The 19,724-nt window shown below is 30.7% G+C and overlaps 1 protein-coding gene across 1 annotated transcript; it reads right to left on the bottom strand.

Annotated features, from left to right (window-relative positions):
* Window positions 1-516: 516 nt before the first annotated feature.
* Window positions 517-17,722, bottom strand: LOC132724310 (heparan sulfate glucosamine 3-O-sulfotransferase 3B1-like). The gene is made up of 2 exons (XM_060709152.1): window positions 16,759-17,722; window positions 517-3,175 (listed from the first exon to the last, which is right to left on the bottom strand). Exons 1-2 carry the CDS (start codon window positions 17,310-17,312, stop codon window positions 2,557-2,559), a joined length of 1,173 nt encoding a protein of 390 aa, XP_060565135.1. The 5' UTR covers window positions 17,313-17,722; the 3' UTR covers window positions 517-2,556.
* Between the last annotated feature and the right edge of the window lie 2,002 nt (window positions 17,723-19,724).

Here is a 19,724-nt window from a genome sequence, read left to right as displayed (position 1 = left end):
GCTATCTGATCGCACTTCAATGACGGAACATAACGGTTGTTTGATGATAGCTGATATGATTTGTATGTACGACAATTATGACAAACAAATTATAGAGTTGTATGATCAACGGCCAATTGTACATGATTGTTGAACCGAAAGGCTACATACCTTGAGTTTACCAAACGTACTAGACAAAGACTTTGAAATAAGATACATGTATAAATATTTAACGGTCCTGTCAAAATAACTCAATAAAGATTGTTTGGTCGCGAGTCAACACTTTGTTGCAGTTCAGTGGTTACATATTATATGGGTGTTTCTTTATTCTTTTAGTTGAGCAATTTACATTGTTTTGGCCGTCAGCACTTCTTTTCTTCTTATACGAATTTTAAAAAATAAAATACACGGTAACCCTATATCTTGTAATTCTTTAGTTTTTTATAAACAAATTTATTTATAACTACGAAGCTCCGTCTAGACTTCATGTATGTCAGTATAGATAATGATCACGTATAAGATATAATCAACAAACACTTATTTTTCTATATAAATTATATAATTTATTTATTTTATTATGTTTTCAACATCATAACAACAATGTTACAAAATATGTGTAAACAATGTACATGATTCAAGTGTAAACAATGTTTTTCATACATGATTCACAATTCAAAGTTACAACCAAAGACCAATTGCCCTTATTTATAACATTACATATAATAGCACATTCTTTTCAGACAAATTATCTGTGCAACTAACACAGAAATAACCGTACAACTACCGTTATCATTTTACTTTGCTCTATTTCGACATTTACTATCGAAAAATATATAGAAATTACACATGTTACATACGTCATTCACCCAAAAAAGTCTGCATCCATAACAAATTTATTACCCAATCGATTCCACACATGCAGTTTGTTCAGAAAGCACATTTAGATTTGAAGCAGATTCAGGCATTTACAGGTTGTAAACGTTATCACTTACTCCGGAATAATTGCCGACAATTTCAAAAATATTTGATGCAATATTTACACCTATTGACTCACAGTGAGTAAGCAATGGACTTTAACTTTCTAATACATTTCCTTCTATCTATTATAAAGGCGAGAAAGTTCCGTGTAGAAAGGCTTAAAATTCGCAATTAACAGTATATAGCCAGGACAGACTACACGTTGTAAACAATAAACAAGTCACTATTGCAGCAAGCACTGTAAGTCGTCACCTTAGTGCAGTAACGGGTTATCTCCTCATATAATTACTGGGAGTTAATCCGTTATTGCACTAAGATGCCGATTATCTTACATATTGAATGTGTCAAAGTCTGAATAATTAATAGTATTTTAAAATTTTGGGTAAGGATCTTTTGTTTGCGTTATATGAAAGTGAAACAAAACTAAACTTCTTGACAAACAAATGTCAGACACGAATTAATATGGCTTAAAAAATGTATCATCTTTCGTGTATCATTAATAGTATAATATCAGTGTCAATATATAGTGTGCGTACATCTCGCCCAATTTTGGCTGCAACGCACAAATAAATAAGCGCTGTTTACATAGTAAACAATGTCATTACACATCTTCCAGAAAACTTTGCCACAAAAAACAAAAACTGGACCATACAATATATAATTGTACATATTTACTGTCTAGAGATTGTCCTGAAAGTTGGAGCTGTTTTACCATTAAATTAAATCTGGATATCAGAAACGATGTCAATGTTATATTAATGAAGGTGATAGTGTATATATTACAATGCAATGAGTGAATCTGAATTGGCATATTTTCTGAAATTATAATATAATTCAGCTTCTGATTTTAATATAACTTATAAAGATTATACGTGGTTTACAAAATGTTTGACACCAGTATATATATACCAATAGGATTATCTAAATTAGGTCTGTGATTTAAACTAGGATTATCAATTTTATGATCCAAATTTTTCAAACAATTGAAAAACTTTGTGAAAATATTGAGGTATTTTATTATTACTTACAAGTCAGAGTGTTTTTTTTGAATACTTAAGTTTAATATTCATTACATATGAAAATATATTATATCAATACAATTTTAATATTTCCTTAATTAATGGAATACTGAAGTACATGAAACATTATATATAATATGTATTGGTAAAATTATATCGAATCCTGTGAAAATCATTGATCAACATAAGTTTTCTATCTTACACGTAGGCATGATATAGAAATAGTAAAGTTATAATTTAATCGCAGTGTTACAAACAAATACTGCTAATTGTGGAAAGCACTTATATATATAAATATATATATTTTACATTTAATATCTTGATTCCTCACACGACACGTTGTAACTTAATGCCTTATCATTATTAAAGACATGTTAACAGTTAGTAGGCCACTTTACCCGGAATACAAAAAGGCCAAATTGATTTGAATCCAGTTTCAAAGCAATGTTGCACTGAAGCTGGGTACGCACTTGAAATGACCAGACCAAAGGTGGGGTATAAATATCGGGACATGATCCATCATCTCTTGTTTAATAACATTGGAACTAGCATATGATTAATTCATGTAAAGTCCCTGAAGTTATGACCAACCGAAATCTTGTCCAGTCATGCTGTATAATTTAATATTAAAAGGTCTATAAAAGTCTTCTAGACGCCTTTTCACAGAATGGTCTATACCCGGGTGTCGTCTACCTTTCTCCTCATTAAGGCAATGCCACCCACTGGTCTTTGTTTCTTTTTTATAACACGGAAAACCTTTCGTTTGGTTAAATGTAAAATTTTCTGCAGTAATATATTGCTCCAAACCTAGAAATTCCTGGATTCTTTGCATTTCACTAGCTGGATTTTTAATCAAGTTTTCACCACTTACAAAATGGAATTGGCGAATGGGAAAATATTCTAACCATCTTGCCAAATGTTGGGCGTATACGCCTATCTTTACAATAGTCCAAGAGGTATCCACAATTCTTGTTCTATTGTTTACGAACACCATTTCTTCAAAGGATTTCACATTTGGATTTCTACTAACTAATTGTGCGTAGTCTGAAATAGCTCTCGTTACAGGGTCTCTGAAAACTACAATTAACTTCATCTTTTTTGACATTCTATAGACTCTTTCTGGAATTCCCTTTGTGACGAAATACGATGGCGTCTTTTCGACCGTTATCTGTCCTTTGCTTGTCTCTGGCATCAGATTCCTGTAATTAGAATTATAAAGACTGGTTATCATATGTTCAAACTCAACAACACAAAACCCGAAAAGACATTTATTACTCCTTTGTGTGCATATTTTGTTCTGAAGTCATAATTCTATACTTTAAAATTTGCAGAATAGAATTGTTTTGGCTGATATTTTACACCGGTCATATGATATTGACTAGAATGTCTAGGAATATTCAAAAAAACAGTAAGAATACTGAAGTTATCTTTAATTTATAAAGTAACTCGATTATCTAAAATTTATAAATATATCAAAATAGACGTAAAGCTAGAAGGAATCAACTAACCTCAAATAGAGATATTAAATTATTTTAAGGGAAGTCGCTCATAATGCATACACAATGTTATACATGTAACATGATTGTATTACAGATAAATTTGAAAGTATTAAAAATTTAAATTGAATATAAACAAAGAAATGAAATGTCAACAATAAACAACCGTGTCAGATAAGACGACATTTGGCTATGATGCTTATGTCAGTAATTTTATTAACAATTATGACATAACTAAATTTAGAAACAATTCAAAAGTATATTTTAAAGATAAGTTGACATGTGTAAAACATAAGTATTATGTTCCATATATTTTGAAGTGTTTTCAACGCTTTCATACTTATTTCATTTTAAAGCATTTTGTGTTAAAGGCAGGTGTTCACCAGATGTGAAAATGGTATAATTATATTAATAGCTTATTTGATATTGAAACGAATATTAATATACATGTATATGTGAGACTCAAAACATAGTATGCATATTTCCTTATTACGTATTTCAGCACATATACATTTGTGCAATCTAAATAGTTATATTTGCGTACATTTTTCTTTCTTCTTTTATATAATTTATATTATCACGCGAAATGTGTTATTTAAGATAATATAATATTCTAACATTACATATTTCAAACACGACATTAGGCAATTTTAAAGGTGTTTTATACATTCTTCGTATTGAAATTTTAAATTCACATGACATCATATATATGATATTGTGAAAAGAAGATGTTACTTTATGAGTATTTTATTCAAATCAGGTCCTGTTTTGAGATATTCTATAAAAGGGTATCACGCCTTATAAAGATTTTTTTACAGCTAATATGGTGTATTATCACATAAACCGCGGCGGAGGAGTGTAATAAAGCCATTTAATAAAAATGATATTACACTAGACGATATTACACTAGTGTAATAACACTTTGACGTCACGTCATTTGCACTATAAACATAGCGGTAAAGCGCGCTAATGTTAGCGTTACACTATAGGCGCGTCAAAGTAAAATGACTCTTGTTAACAGTTTATCTGTCTTATTTTATATATGTGATAAATAGAATATTATATTCGTGTAGATTCAATACTAAATTTATTGAACTCGTTGAATAAAACAATATTATGCTCGCCAGAGGCTCGCATAATATGATTTTATTCAACTCGTTCAATAAATTTAGTATTAAACCTGCACTCATTCAATATCCTCTATGTATAAACGGTTGCAAAGCAAAGCGATGTTTATATTGCAGACAACCGTTTATACACGGCAATATAACATGTAAAACCTCTTAATTAAGAATAAACAATGCAGCAAATTTCATTCAGTTGGAAGACAACTCTAAAGTATTTCACACAGTGACAGAAGCCGTGTATGAAGATTAAATAAATTGTCACGACTATCCAATAAAGAAGAACATTACAACCGTTCAGTTCTATAACAAAAAGTATAAATCAATTATAATTAAAAATAAACAATAAACAACTAAATGTTTCATCTTAATACCAGTTATGACGACAACCATTAAGTGAAATTTCATAATGACATTTTTATTTTTAATTCGACCATTTGCAATATGTAAACACTGGCCGGGTATATTGGTTTTTTGTTTGTTTGTTTGTTTGTTTTTGTTGTTTGTTTGGTTGTTGTTGTTTTTTGTGGGGCTTTTTTTTTTGGGGGAGGGGGGTGGGGGGTTGTTTTCTTGTTGTTGTTTTTTTTGTGTGATAAAATATTGAAAATAAATGAGGATACTGTAACAGCAAATTATGTAAAAGTCTTCTTAGAAAGCGAAAAGATGTTGACCTTATGAATAAGCCAACTTTTTTGTAATCATATATTCCTGGATTAGTTTTTATGGTAATAAAAAGAATAGTATATCCACATGCATTGACTGGAACATAGTAACGTTTTCAATACAGAAACAAGTTTTTACCATGATATGTAAAAGAAAGGTCACTGCAAGTACATTAGGAGACATTTTACGTCTAGACTGGCAATCATATTAATATAATGAAATATTTAATTTTGTGTAAAATATTAAATGTAAAAAGCAACATGCCATGAAATATTAAACTCTGGAATATAATGATAAATTTATATAACAGGCAGGTGTGGTGTTGTGAACAATATCAATTTATAAGAAATATTACAATTTTATATAGACATGTACTTCAAGTGTTTTAATTAATAGGTTGAATATTGATTTTGGTCCTACTGTTGTTTATGTTGTTTAAGTTAACTGTTTTAGTACATGTATTATATACAGGTACATATATCAAAATTAAATAAAGACGAATTTTAATATACTTTTTTGTCGTTAAAAGTTATATTTGTTATGGAATAATGCATTATTATGTTGTTTACATGGTACTTTAATCGATTCTTGAAAAAGTTGTGACATATAATGCCTTTGTTATTTAACATAACGATAATATTTTACATTAACCCTTTATCAAGTAGGGTTTTAAATCATTCGAATGCACAACACTCGCTCTTTGGCCAATATACAAGTATATGTCTAACAATACATTTTGTGACAGATATATTGCTTTTTACAATTAAATGTTGCTTTTTTCGTTTATAAGAAAAGTGTTGATTTTTGTTTCTGTAAATTACCGAAAATGCACTAAAATTGAAAGATTTATGCTTGTTTTTTCCTAAATTATCTTGACATCTTTACTTCTTATTAGCTTTTACTTGATTTGAAAAAGTTGAGCTCACGAAATTAATTGATTTCACAGTAGTCATTTACCATAACAACCGAGACCATTAGATTAAGATTGGCACCTCCAGACACTCTGGTAGGAAAGGCAAGTTATTTACGTCTTTTGAATGCAGAATTTAATGAAATTACTATTAAATGAGGCGGAAAATAGGAACGGTTCTTGGAAACTTGAAATACTGTGAAATTATCCTCTCAACCCCAGATGTATTTAGAATGGAATGACGTGTGAAATTACTTCCTTTCAAGTAGTCTATCTTATTTATGTATGGCGACAGTTTTATTGTTGGAATAAATTTTCAAAAGAGGCTGTGAGAGTAATTAAGGTTCACCACGGCGCGCTCTTTGCGGTATTTGAAAGTGTTTATTTTTTATTATTTTGAAGCCAACTTTGGCTGATATTTTATGAGCATTAATCATACATGTATTTTGACGGTTTATCATTATATAAATAAGATTTGTAAAATTTGCATGGTGATTTTATCCCGTAACAGTGACATATTTTACAGCAAAGTGTATTGCCTTGCTACTGTTTAACCAATTTACGAACGTTGTTATCTGAATGGTTATTGGGTAATAAATCGGACATTCCACTTATTGATTTACCGATATCTTAAGATGAAAACTGGACATTGATGTTCATATAAATGACCACGAGACTTCTAGCGTCCATGACAACGGCATGGGACTTTAAACATTGTACTTAAATACCGTTATTTCCTTCAATTGAATAGGTGTTTCGTAAGTGGTAACCGAAATAATAAGATAACGCGATAAATGCACAGTATGGGGTAAAAATGGCGAAATTTACCCAAGTTTCCTTGGTTTAATAATGAAATTATTTTTACAAACTTTTCCAAAAACAAACCAAACATCCTGTTATCTGGGTACTTGAACAAGCAACACAAATCATACATTAGGAAAATAAATAACTTTGTTTATTCTAGTGTGTTTTATGAGACATAGCCATTTGAGAGATACACTTTTAACGCGGTGTTTCATCTTTAATGATTTTATAATGTGTTAAAAGTTAAGGGCCACATGTTTTAGGTTATCGACTATATAAATCATGCGACGTAAGTTGTACAAAATGAAGTCTCGCTTCCCAAGTGATAAAATTAATTTATTCATGCATCAATTTCAATTTTATCTAAAAATGTAATCTGTCATGGCGGTTATATTTTAAACTTGGATGACTTCGGATAAAAACACTGTTATTTAATATTAAAGCGCAGCCACACACCAATTTAAAATTGTATTGAGATGTTGAATATTTATGAATAGAAGACCTGATTAAACTAAAAATATGTATTTATTTTTTTATATAAACGCAGGACGGTGTTCCAAAAATAACCCCCTTCTTTCATTGAACTTCACGAAAACATTATGGGTTGAAAAATGTAATTTTGCGGTGGTGAAATGTTGGAGGGAAAGGGGATTTCATTACTCCGGGCATGTTTTTATCTTTCCGTTATGATTCACTTTTTAAAAATTCTAAATCAGATGAAAAAAATAACCCGTGTTCCGGTAAAAGTAAATGTAACTCGGTTTTACGTAACAAATCATTTATGCTATAATATATATTATATGCCTTTTATACGATAGGTGTTCTTATATTTAAACTATAACTAACTTATTGACTAACATTTATTGAACTATTTTGACAAAACATGCGACACATTTAGACGAGAAACAGGTTCGATTTCATATAATGGTACAAAACAGTTATTCAATTGACAAAATCAATCTCCATTTGTAATTATTCTTTGCATATTCTTATCAATTCATATTGAAATCCAACTTTGTTAACGTACGTAAATTGATACAAGTTTCATACTAATATCCATGTGAAATTATATGATATTTTATGTCTTATTTTATTTGTAATAGATAGACCGAGATAAGGTAAAAGCTTATGATAAGGCGTCCAAATGTTTTGTTGTCACATTTGTTTAGGATCAAATTTTAAATAAGATATAGACTGCATCCCAAAAACACACACAGCGTTTCCCAATGAATAACTTCTGTACAATTTATTTTTATTCTTTATTATCAATTAATTTATTTTTTTGTTTGAGAAATAATATGCCAACGAATTAATTTACAAATATTAGCTATTACATTATTTGTTTTTTTTACAGATATCAACGATAGTATTTTACTATTCTTTTGCACTATTGTACTCGTATAAATATTGATACTGTTACTTTTTTCAATATTTCTACAAAGGAAGCCATGTGTACGAAACCATTTCTATTACGTGTATATATTACAGAAACAATCACACATATGAGCCGCGTCACGACAAAACCAACATAATGGGTTTGCGACCAGCATGGATCCAGACCAGCCTGCGCATCCGCGCAGTCTGATCAGGATCCATTTCGTTCCAACTCTAAATTACAAGTAAGTAACTTGTTTTAGCGAACAACATAGATTACCCGATTTTTAGCACTAGCGCGGAAAAGACGTACTCTATTCTGGAGCCATGTGGTCGCAACTCATTATGTGGTTTTTCGCAACAGCACACATATACTTTTGTAGTGATTTTTATTACCCGTCTTTACAATACATTATTTACTAATGGGTTGTTTTAATAATTACTCAGGGGACTGCAAACGACGTCAATAATGTGTTTGTTCACGTGATTCACGTGCTATATACAGGATTTCCCAATCTCAACTCTCTTGATAAGTTTAACAGTCGAACTGTCAGTACGAGAAATCACTGTGAGCTAAATCAATTAACTCTATGGTAAATATTTTCATATCTTTGAGTATGACGCTCAGGGATTTCTCTTCTCTGACTTTTTTGTGATTTATTCCTGTAAATAACTGTGTTTTTTTCTCTGTTACTTGTTTTCATGTGAAGTATGCACTAGAGAAGGACATCAATGTAAATAGAAATAAAAGTGATTTCTTTCACTCATGTTTGACATATAAAAGTTCTTTGCCAAACATTAAAAAAATCATTTTTGTTTCAAATACTAAATATTTCAAGATGTGAATCGCCTAATTTCATTTGACCACTGATTACATATAACAGTCTGACGGACATAATTATCTGTGAATTTAGACCGTTAACTATTTTTATTTACAGGAAAGAAATCTACATAAGTCTTTGACTTCCTTTTCAATCCTGTTTATATAATGTTGTTGTATCATAATTGTATATGTTTGTATTATATGAAATAAATACTGTTTAAACCAACTATTTTTATTTCTCATATAAACTTCAATAGAGCCGATACAGACTTTGTTTTCAAAGCTGGAATCAGCAATTGTCAAGAAAGAAAATCACACTCATTTGTTTATTCTTAAAAAAAGTTAACTGATGTTAAAAAGCAAGACCTAGTTTTAACAGAAGTTTCTTCTTTTTCAACATAATTTTAAGAATCAGTTTATTTTAAAGAAAATTTAAATTTTATTTAAATAAAAAAAGAAATAGACTGCCGCTAAAAATCTTAAGAATATGCCTTGGGATATCTTCTTTGCGAAAGTTTCGTTTGAGTAGTCGCGAAATTAAAAACGGGCCTATTCAATGGAATTCATGCAGAGTTAACAATAAACGCCAGTCCATGCAATCATTCTATTTTTGCATAAATTTCATCCGTAATCAAGTCATAAATAACATTTAAGTATGCTTTTTATGTAATTATAAAAAGCTGAAAAGAAATGCTTCGTAACGCTATGTTGAGCTTGTTATTCGTGGAGTAAATTGTACACGGACCTCTTGAAAATATTTTATCAATATCACAAATAGTTAAACACATTTATAAATTTAATAACTTCATAATCCCTTTTTTCTTATGTTTCTATTAAGAATGTCCTTTTTTTTACAAATATATTTTATCGTGTTATTTTCATTTTTATGACGACTAGAACTAAAAGCAATATTCTGGTAGAACATTTGCTATGTGTGTTTATGTCTTAGGTGTAAGCCTCAGGTTATTACTTTCTGTTATTCATTTAAACATGTGCTTTGAAAACAGCACCGCCTACTGTTTGCATTTGCATATTTTTGTATTGTTTACCATGGCAACAAAACAATAGTAAACTATGGTTTACGATATTCATCCTCCACCCCTTGTGGATTTTTTACCATGTCTACCAGATGTGTTGCAATTCCATTACTATATTTTAGTACCTTACACATTTGTATATGTTTCGTTAGTCCTGTTACGATCATAAATCTTTTCATTAGTGTCTCCGAAACGCGTGAGAATCGTCTGCGTACAAATGGTAATGCCTCTTCTGGAATTCGAAAATAAATGCGTGCGGTAACAGATGAAGACAAACTGTATTTCATTGGTTTAAAAGAACATTCAGTTGTGTTTTTTTTTCGTGCAAACTAGCAAAATCTAAAACGTCAGTTGAAGTGGTACCTAGCTCAATCAGAATAGTTCAGCAACTTCTTTGAAACGGCGTCTATGCACATAACTCATTTAATGATTGAACTATTATTTTATTTTCATCTTGGCGATTTCAATTGATGTTTTCTTTCTGTTTCATACTATTTGCCTTCGCTTTGGTATCTTTAATACTATGATATTTTAATTTTACATTTCTTTGTTAATCGTATTGTATGAAAACTACCGCTTCTTGGTCATACTTGTAAGTTATATACAAGTATATCTTTTTCTCATTCAAAATCAAGATCAATTTATGATCCCAAATGCAGACGAAGCAATGACAAATGGTATGCTTGTAACAGGCGAACTTGGGGTAATAGATTTCAGTTATATCTGCGTGCTAGTTGTATTCGAAGCATTGACAATTAAAGATAAAATGTGTGTGCTTGTTGTTGACCATCCAAGATCAATTGTTTGTGTTAGTATAAGATGTACTAAGATTAAATGTTTGCGCTGGTGTGAGACAGTCCAAGATTAAACATTATGCCAGGAGCAGATGAACCAGGGATCAACGAACTAGCATCAAATGTCTGACAGTAGTAGACGAAACAAAATCAAATGTTTATAATGGTAGCAGACGGGTTTTGCCATTTACAGACGAAACCAAGACTTTTAATTTGATACTGTATCCTTTATATATACTTCCCAACCATAAACTTTTGCTGGATCAATATTTTTTCATTTGTTTCGTAATACCGCTAATTACCATCATTACTTTTGTGACGACCTTAAATAGTTTTAAGTGTGTTTTTATCTCTTTACCTTAATCCAGTTGGTTAACCTTATACAAATACAAAATGCTGTTACTTCATTAAGCAAATTTCCTCTTGTAAAAGATCGAAAGTCAATTAAGAAGCAAGCGTATTTTCATCAATTAGGTAAATTCAATAAGGTAATTCTATCGCAGTTTCCTGTTCTTTGAGGATTTTTTTGTTGTAAAGCAATACTGAGAAGACGCCGCGTTATTATTGATCGACGTTGATAGAGTTAAAACATGTGTTTTACAACAAAGACTCAAGGTGAAGATTTAAAGATTTTTCTATCTAAAAAAATGTCAGAAAAATAAAACTCTGTAAAAAGGTGAAAATGAGAAAAAATGAATTAATCAAAGAGTAAGTTACTCATTTAAGAGTTTACTGACATTTAAGCAACTAGTTTAGAAAAAGATTAGTCTATAAAGAGAAAATGTAACTTTAACAGAAATTGTAGCTTAATCTGTAAATTAAAATATAAAACTTTGTATACAATTATTTTGATCTATTGAAACGTTATAGTCTGTTAATGGGAAAGAGTATTCAATAATTTTAATACCAAATCCTCTCTTGTTTTGTTTTGTTGAAAATAAAAAAAACAGACATCACCTGTACTTTGAAAATTCCGCTGAAAATTTAAACATCAGTTTCAAATATTGGTACTTATTTGTGGAGATTGACATTTAGTTAATTGTTCAATATCATGAAATTCCTCCATTTCTTGTTGATAGATTTACCTGAAATTTAACATAACGAAGTCTTAGACGAAATCCAATAATGAGTGCAGGTCCATCAATAATTCAGATGTGGACGGCTCGTGATAAAAGGTTAACAGCTATCAATTCATTAAAGTTGAAAGGTGATACTTTTTCTACCTTATATTGGCTTGTACATTTTAGTGATACATTGTTGTATATTAAAATGTACTAGTAACTTAAGCCTTTAAATAACATGAATTTTGTAATGGTAAAAAATCAATACAGCTCTTCTTGTATCAGGTGTCAGAGGAATATAAAAAAGTTTAAAACTTCATATGAAAAGGTTTATCTTCCCTAATTGTGGTTGTTTTTCAGTTGTGGGTTTTCACGAAAGGTATATAGTTTCATGCAGAATTTCTTGTAAATTGTACTAAAACACCTCACCACGTGACATGTTCATTGTCTTTTTTGAGGCAGTTTTCTAGTTGATAAATACTAGCTCGACTGTTATAAATTATGTATATTTACCACAAACTTAAAAAATGTTTGTAACTAATTTCATGGTATTTATACATCTTTTGCACTGAAATCTTTCAAATATATGGAAAAATTACAACTGATTTTATATATTCCTCTTTTTAAGGCAACTCACTGTCTTTTTTTTAAACAAGGCATGTCAAAGGATGTTATAGCAAAACTTTTAGTCATGGCACATTTGATAATAAATTAAACGATATATATACATGTGACCGGGTCATGTTAGACTATGTACTTTCATGGTAAGCAGTTTAGTTCCGAAATCCTTTCTAAAATAACACATTTGCGAAGTCATCTATTGGAATGCATTTTAAAGCATATATTCATGTTAATTATTATTTATATTTTAAATAGTTTCTGAACAATAAAATTGAGCCGTACCATGACAAAGTCAACATTATGCGTTTGCGACCAGCATGGATCCATACCAGCCTGCGTATCCGCACAGTCTGATCAGGATCCATGCTGTTCGCTATCAGTTTCTCTACTTGTAATAGAGTTGGTAAGCGAACAGCATGGATCCTGATCAGACTGCGCGGATGCGTAGGCTGGTCTGAATCCATGCTGGTCGCAAACACACTATGTTGGTTTTGTCGTGACGCGGCTCAAATATTGTTTATGTATACAAACAGAAAAACTTCACTGAGACTATGATACTTCTTATTAACACGAAAAAGGTCCTTATTTTGTTTGTATCGGGGAGATGATTAAAAGTGGTTTGGGTTAACATTTTGTTTATGAAATACGAAAAGCGTTACTTGGATATTTTTTAAAGTTTCGATGTTTTTAATTTGGCATATAATTACTCAACTGGATATGTTCAGTTTTAAACGAACAGCAGACGATACCATTTTGTATCATACAATAACACAAATTGAAACGATACCAGAATACGCTTTCGGATCTATTTTGACAACTGAAAATGATACCATCTTTTGATAAAAGAAGACCTTATTTCCTTCAGTTTCAATTTCAAAAATGCAAACAAAAATGTCGGAAACCAACGTTTTCACTTTCACTAGCCCCAGTCAAGTTTCTCATTTGTAAAAACCTAAACGTGTGCCTAATATCTTCGCCTAAATACTTTCTTTTCATGTTCGTGAAACACAATATCGCCCCGGTCGACATTACTTGACAGAATCTTCCACTTCATTAGCTGCACACTATTTGTTTTCATAGCTGACTTCGGATACTCTCGGACCAAATAATGGCTTTTTTCAGCGCGTGCCATCATGTACATTATTTATTCTTTAGAAAATCTTAGCATGTTCTTTCTCTTTTTCAGAATATTTAATAGAAATGCTATGTGTCATAAAGCTAGACGCTAAAAAGGAGTAATAATGGAGAGAAGAGAAGAGTAAAAATGACTAAATGTTGACCTTAACACAAATAATTAACCCATGATGCCATACTTAAAATTCAGGATACGAGTAAAAATTTATCTTATATCCAGATCACTTCTACTTCATACTACGTGTTAAACACTATCTGTAATTAAGGTTACGTGTAAAAACATGTAATTCAGGTTAAAAGATATATTTAATTTAGGTGACCTGTAAAAAGTATCATAAAGTTTGGTTACGTTAAAAAAATAAAAGTAATTCATTCTACGTGTAATAACTATCAATAACTTAGGTGACGTGTAAAAACTTATATGTATTTCAGGTTACGTGTACAAACTATCTGTAATTCAGGTTACGTGTTCAAACAATAACCACAATGACTATTCACAATTTGTTAGTTGGACTAACAATTTGTATAAACCAAATATTTATCTCTTCCTATCTTAAACAAGCCGTTATAAATCATATATCTTGATATGCTAAACTTGAAAGCCTCCTAGGCCTATCAGACAATGACAAAGGAGTTTTCCTATCAATAATAACGCTGCACATAATCTTGATAGCAATGCAACAGTATCACTTGCAGATAAGATAATCTGGATTTTGACAGCTATAGTTTGAAATTTTATTCATATATAAAGACATCATTATTTGTCAAGGCTCGCCTATATTTATGTAAAGGATAATAAAATGCACGTGACGGCCATCATTATATACTTAATACTAGACATATCAGATAATAAGATATTTACATTAACAGTCCCAAGTATTTTTATGTGTTTGTTTAAACTGATATTGATATCTGTGAAAAGGCTATTCTTTACAGCTATCCGGTATCGGGTTTTTAGCAAAACTGTTCCGTGTACGTTCGACTGTATTTATAATACTCTTAATATATGAAGTATTGCGACGAAAGAAAAAAATATATGTTTTTAAATATCGGTGTATTTGAAAAAAAAATGTATAGAATAAAAAGTAAACAACAAGCCTTATTTCAATAGCATATATAAATATTGATTGTAAATGTAAATAAAATAATGACGGAATATCTATTTTTGTTTTTGGCATAATGCTATCAAATATGAAAAGTTACACGCAATTCAAGCCACTTTGTAAGATTATTGAAACCTTTTATCAAAGAATGTTAACAAATTTACATGTAGAACATCAATGACACGTTAATTTTGAATTAACATTTTATCTGTTGTTTCAATATACTTTCCTTTTTTATCTTTTTGTATCATCTATTATTACAACATGTAATATTAAATAATTCTTTTTATGTTTATTATTACATGAATCAAGCCGTGTTGTAGGTAAATGGCTTGTTAACATTAACAAATTTTGCCTAGTATACAAAAACGATGAATATTTTGGCAATTTAAAAGAAATTTTGGGGAAAAAAACAAACAACAACAATTAATAAATATTAAAAAAAATGAAATAGCCTTCCTTAGATTAGTCGGAATCTAGATAATATAACAGTACCATTATTTCAACCTTAGAAATTATAGAACTTGTTAAAATACCGACAGTAAAATAATCTGGAAGGAAATTTTTATAACGCACGATATCTCGAGCGAAAAAAAAAGTTTTTATTTCCTAGGCCAAAGAATGGCGAGTTGTGCTTGAAAAATCTTAGGCGTTAATTTTATTGTAATGTACTCTGCCATCACCTGGTATCAGATACTCCAAGACTGGCACTAAAAGAGAGGAATTTCATTGGCTTTTAATTATTCAGGAGCGAGAGATATCCATCTCAAAACATGAAAGGGGGGTAATAAACGTCAAGAAGTGCCTGTTGCCGTATTAAACTTATGACTGATCCTAATTGAGAAAACGACTATCATTTAATTAATGTTTCTTAGCGAGTTTCAGATTCCTTGGTAGGAGGTCCGAGAAGTTGTGTTAGAGCCGCGACGTGTGGATGTTTTGAAGTGGTATCCCCGGGCGCGCGTTATTACCCATATATTGTACGGTAATTGTTGCGAATAAAATAGTAATAATTTATAATTTCAAAGATGCTATCGGAATATCTAAAAACTTAAATACTTCGTTACGGGGGTTCAGATGTCTATAACTCATGTCAAATAGACAGATAAAAACATTTTGAACAGAAATGGAGTTTCGTTTCCCCCCAGTCTGAATATACAATGTAATATGTATTATGAAAGGAGATATTGCTTATTAAAGGTGAATACACTATTACTGATAGCGTTTTAAGATCAAACCGTACAAAGTATATTGGCATGCTATGTGAACTTGATTTTCAACGCAGCATTATCATGCATCGATTTTGCATTGTCATATTTAACTGTGACGCTAATTTGAAATCTTTAAAAAGAATCAGACCACCTTAAAAGAGTATAGAATTCGCTATGATTACATTGAAATGTAATACTTAAAAGCTTTAACAAGCTTTTTGCTGAATTGGAATGATGTAAAAATTGGCTGAAATATTTTTTAATTTATTTTTTTTTGTTGGTGTATGTGACGCTATGAAAAATAAAAATAAAAACGCGATAAAAACTTTCACAACAATTACGGTGTTCATAAATTTAACAATGTGTAAGATTTTATAGTCAATTTTCTTAAGCGTAATATTACATTTTTGTATAATTTTGTAATTACCTTACATTAAAAAGCTTGTGTGTCTAAAGAAAAAAAAATCGTGCTATGCTTTTGAATTTTAAGCTGTTAGCCATGACTGTTTTAATTCATTTTTTTATAATTACCATAATTGTATTTTTAATTTGTTTGTCTCATGTTTTTGTCTTGTAAAAATACAAACTTGATTCTTTATTGTATAAAACTTGAAATTTTACACTTACCTATACCAATTTAATCCTTTATTGTAATTTTTATCAAAAAAGTGAGGTTCGGGACCCGGGGCTTTAACATCAGGGTGAAGTCTAAGGTATTCCAAAAGAGCCCTAGTTCCAGCCTTTTTAACTCCTATTATAATAGCGTTAGGAAGTCGCTTTGTTTTATTTTTATTATCAATGTGTAATCCCCGCGTGCGAGATTTCTTTTTCTGATGTGCAATATCTTCGTCATCTAGAAAAAGAGAACCCTGTTTGTCATTATAATTCCATTTATTTTTCTGTTCCTTTCTTTGATTGAGGTCCGATGAGCCAGATGTCATGATCCCTGAATTAAGATTTGATGAGATATCTGTATTGTCTGTTCCAGTGACGTCATCATATGAGGTTTGTAAGGTTCGAACGTTATTTGTACGTAATATAGCGTCACCCGACGTAACGCTTGATAGCACCAATATACTGACCATGTAAATAAAGAAACATACGCTTATAGTAACGCCGTACATTATGAATATATTTCTTCTACAAGTAAATCTCCTCAAAATGTTGCATTCCTTAAGCATAAACAAATCTATAAACACTAATTATTAACGTATTCTGCGCTTAACATTTTCTATTCACTTAATCCTATTTCTAATTCCTTTTAATCTGCTATGGTGTGATCTTAACATGTCGATTTATTTGACAAAATTTAATCCAATATTCCTGGATATTTTACACTCCGGCATTGCGGTTTAAGTAATCTAATAAATGATACAAGCACACGTGCTACGAATTCCATGAATAAAAACAAAAGGCACAAAAATTATCTGAAAGTAAGTAAACACATTTGCGCTAATCAACGGTCGCCAACAACTGCCAAAACATATCTTTTGGCTTGTAGAGTCTAAACTATTCGTTAGCGAAGACCGTTTTTCATAGCTTGTAGCCTTGAGTAGTTAGTTAACTCTACAGCTTAGATTTTTCCGATACGGCGCTGTACAGTGAAAGGGGCGGAGCTTCGTAAACGGGTAGTTATTCATGTTTTCAATGTACAAAGATTTTCGTTAATTAAATTATTACAAAAAATCCCTTTCAAAAAGGATTTGAGTATAATTATTTTACATCAAACGAACAAATAAAATCCGCCTAATTTTTTTTCCGCGATTTTTACAATACTTTAAATGTGTTTACATTTTACAATCCAAGTGTTACTCGGGTCGCCTTAATGATTTTAGCTAGTGCGGTAACGCAACATCATAAATACATTATCTAAAAGTAATTTAGATGCAATATACACATTTTGAACGTATTAATTTCAACACAGTTTCCATGGTTTCGGTGTGAGAACAGCTAATGAAGTAAAAACTGATTATAAATCGGCAAAAACTGCAAGAAGACAACACCTACTCGTTTTTTTCCCGTTCTAAATGAGACTAGTTTTTTTTGCTCTTATTTTTTGATAAGCTAAACAGCTGTCAATTCGAGAGAAATGAAACAGAAAGATTCACAGATTCAACACGCGAGATATTGAAGAAAGTATTCCTTGCGGCACTAGATCTGTGAGAAGAATGCTAGGTCATTTAAAACTATTTAACGTCTTGGTATATACACATGATGCAAATATATAACAAATCATTGTGCCAGGCGCTATTACGGCATCTCTGGAAGATTTGTGTACATTAAACGGTTAATTAACGTAAACGAACGCATCTCTGAGTGTATTTTTTCTTTCAAGAAAAAAAAGAACATTTATTTACCTCTAATAAAACCTAATTACAGATTAAACCCTGAAGTTTATAGCCCTATTGTCGTTCATTAGCCCTCAATTTATATAAAACATTACGTTTATAAACGACTTAAATTATCCTCGATTGATAACTTTTTGTCATACAACAAATGTTACGCGTGCTAAAAAAAGCGAGGGAAAAATGACACGACGTATATTTTTAAAATAATGAGTGTTTTTCTCGAGTGATTAATTATGAAAACTGATCTCAAAGTCAACCCAATGTCACGATAGTACGTTCTTAAGGCTTAAACAATAATTTGTTAGGTTATACCAGAAAAAAGAACACTATCTGTATTTGAAAAATATGAGAAAGATTTAAATCTATATTTGTAGCCAGCTTCCCACATTTCTTTTATATGATTTAAATCTCTTAACAGGAACATTACATTTTGAGTACAGTAACCTTTGTAGACCTCACACATTTGCTATCTTAGGTTATTTATATAAAAAAAGATATCTCTCGTTTATGAATGTTTATCTAATGGATAGATAAAATTTGAAACAATTGTTATACATAGATGCTACTGATTGAAATAATGACTAAACTAAAGTTCATGTAAGTCTGTATGATAAATAGACACGTAGGTTAATTAGTGTCACCTAAAGTAAGGTACATTTAAACATATTACCATTATATCATACCAGATTATCTTTATAAGTGTGTGTCTGTGTGTGTGTCTGTGTAAATGTATATAAAGATTAAGAAATAAACTTGAACAAGTACAGTTTTCGTTTAATGTGTAATTTTTTACCACTCAAGTAGACCCGAATCTTGAATCTTGAAGTCGGTCAGCAGGTACGCACCGTAACTGCCAAGCGGCCGCTCTTTTCGGATAAAGCCTCTTGTTTTAATAACTTACGAGTTTCATATACTATAACTATTACATGACGGTCATGAGTGAAGTACTAAAATATACAGACCTAAGTAACTTTGATATTACTGACACATCAAAAAAGCCTACGTAGATGCCTTTTTTCATCCTCATTTACATGAGGCTTTGAACGATTTTCCATCAATCATTTATAATTGTATTGGCGACTACAAGTTTGTATAATATCCTCTTTCCACACCAGATATAGCACACAAGTCGTCAGAAGCAAATATTGTGAAGTGTAATACATCATTCATAGGAAAAGATAAATAACAATATAACCCCGCACATCAGACAGGACAATCAAAATGTAAGCCAATATTATATATATA

Source organism: Ruditapes philippinarum, unplaced genomic scaffold (assembly GCF_026571515.1).
Source record: "Ruditapes philippinarum isolate M1 unplaced genomic scaffold, ASM2657151v2 ctg4912_1_1_1_1, whole genome shotgun sequence".
NCBI classification, from domain to species: domain Eukaryota; kingdom Metazoa; phylum Mollusca; class Bivalvia; order Venerida; family Veneridae; genus Ruditapes; species Ruditapes philippinarum.
This window is presented reverse-complemented; position numbering and strand designations above follow the sequence as displayed.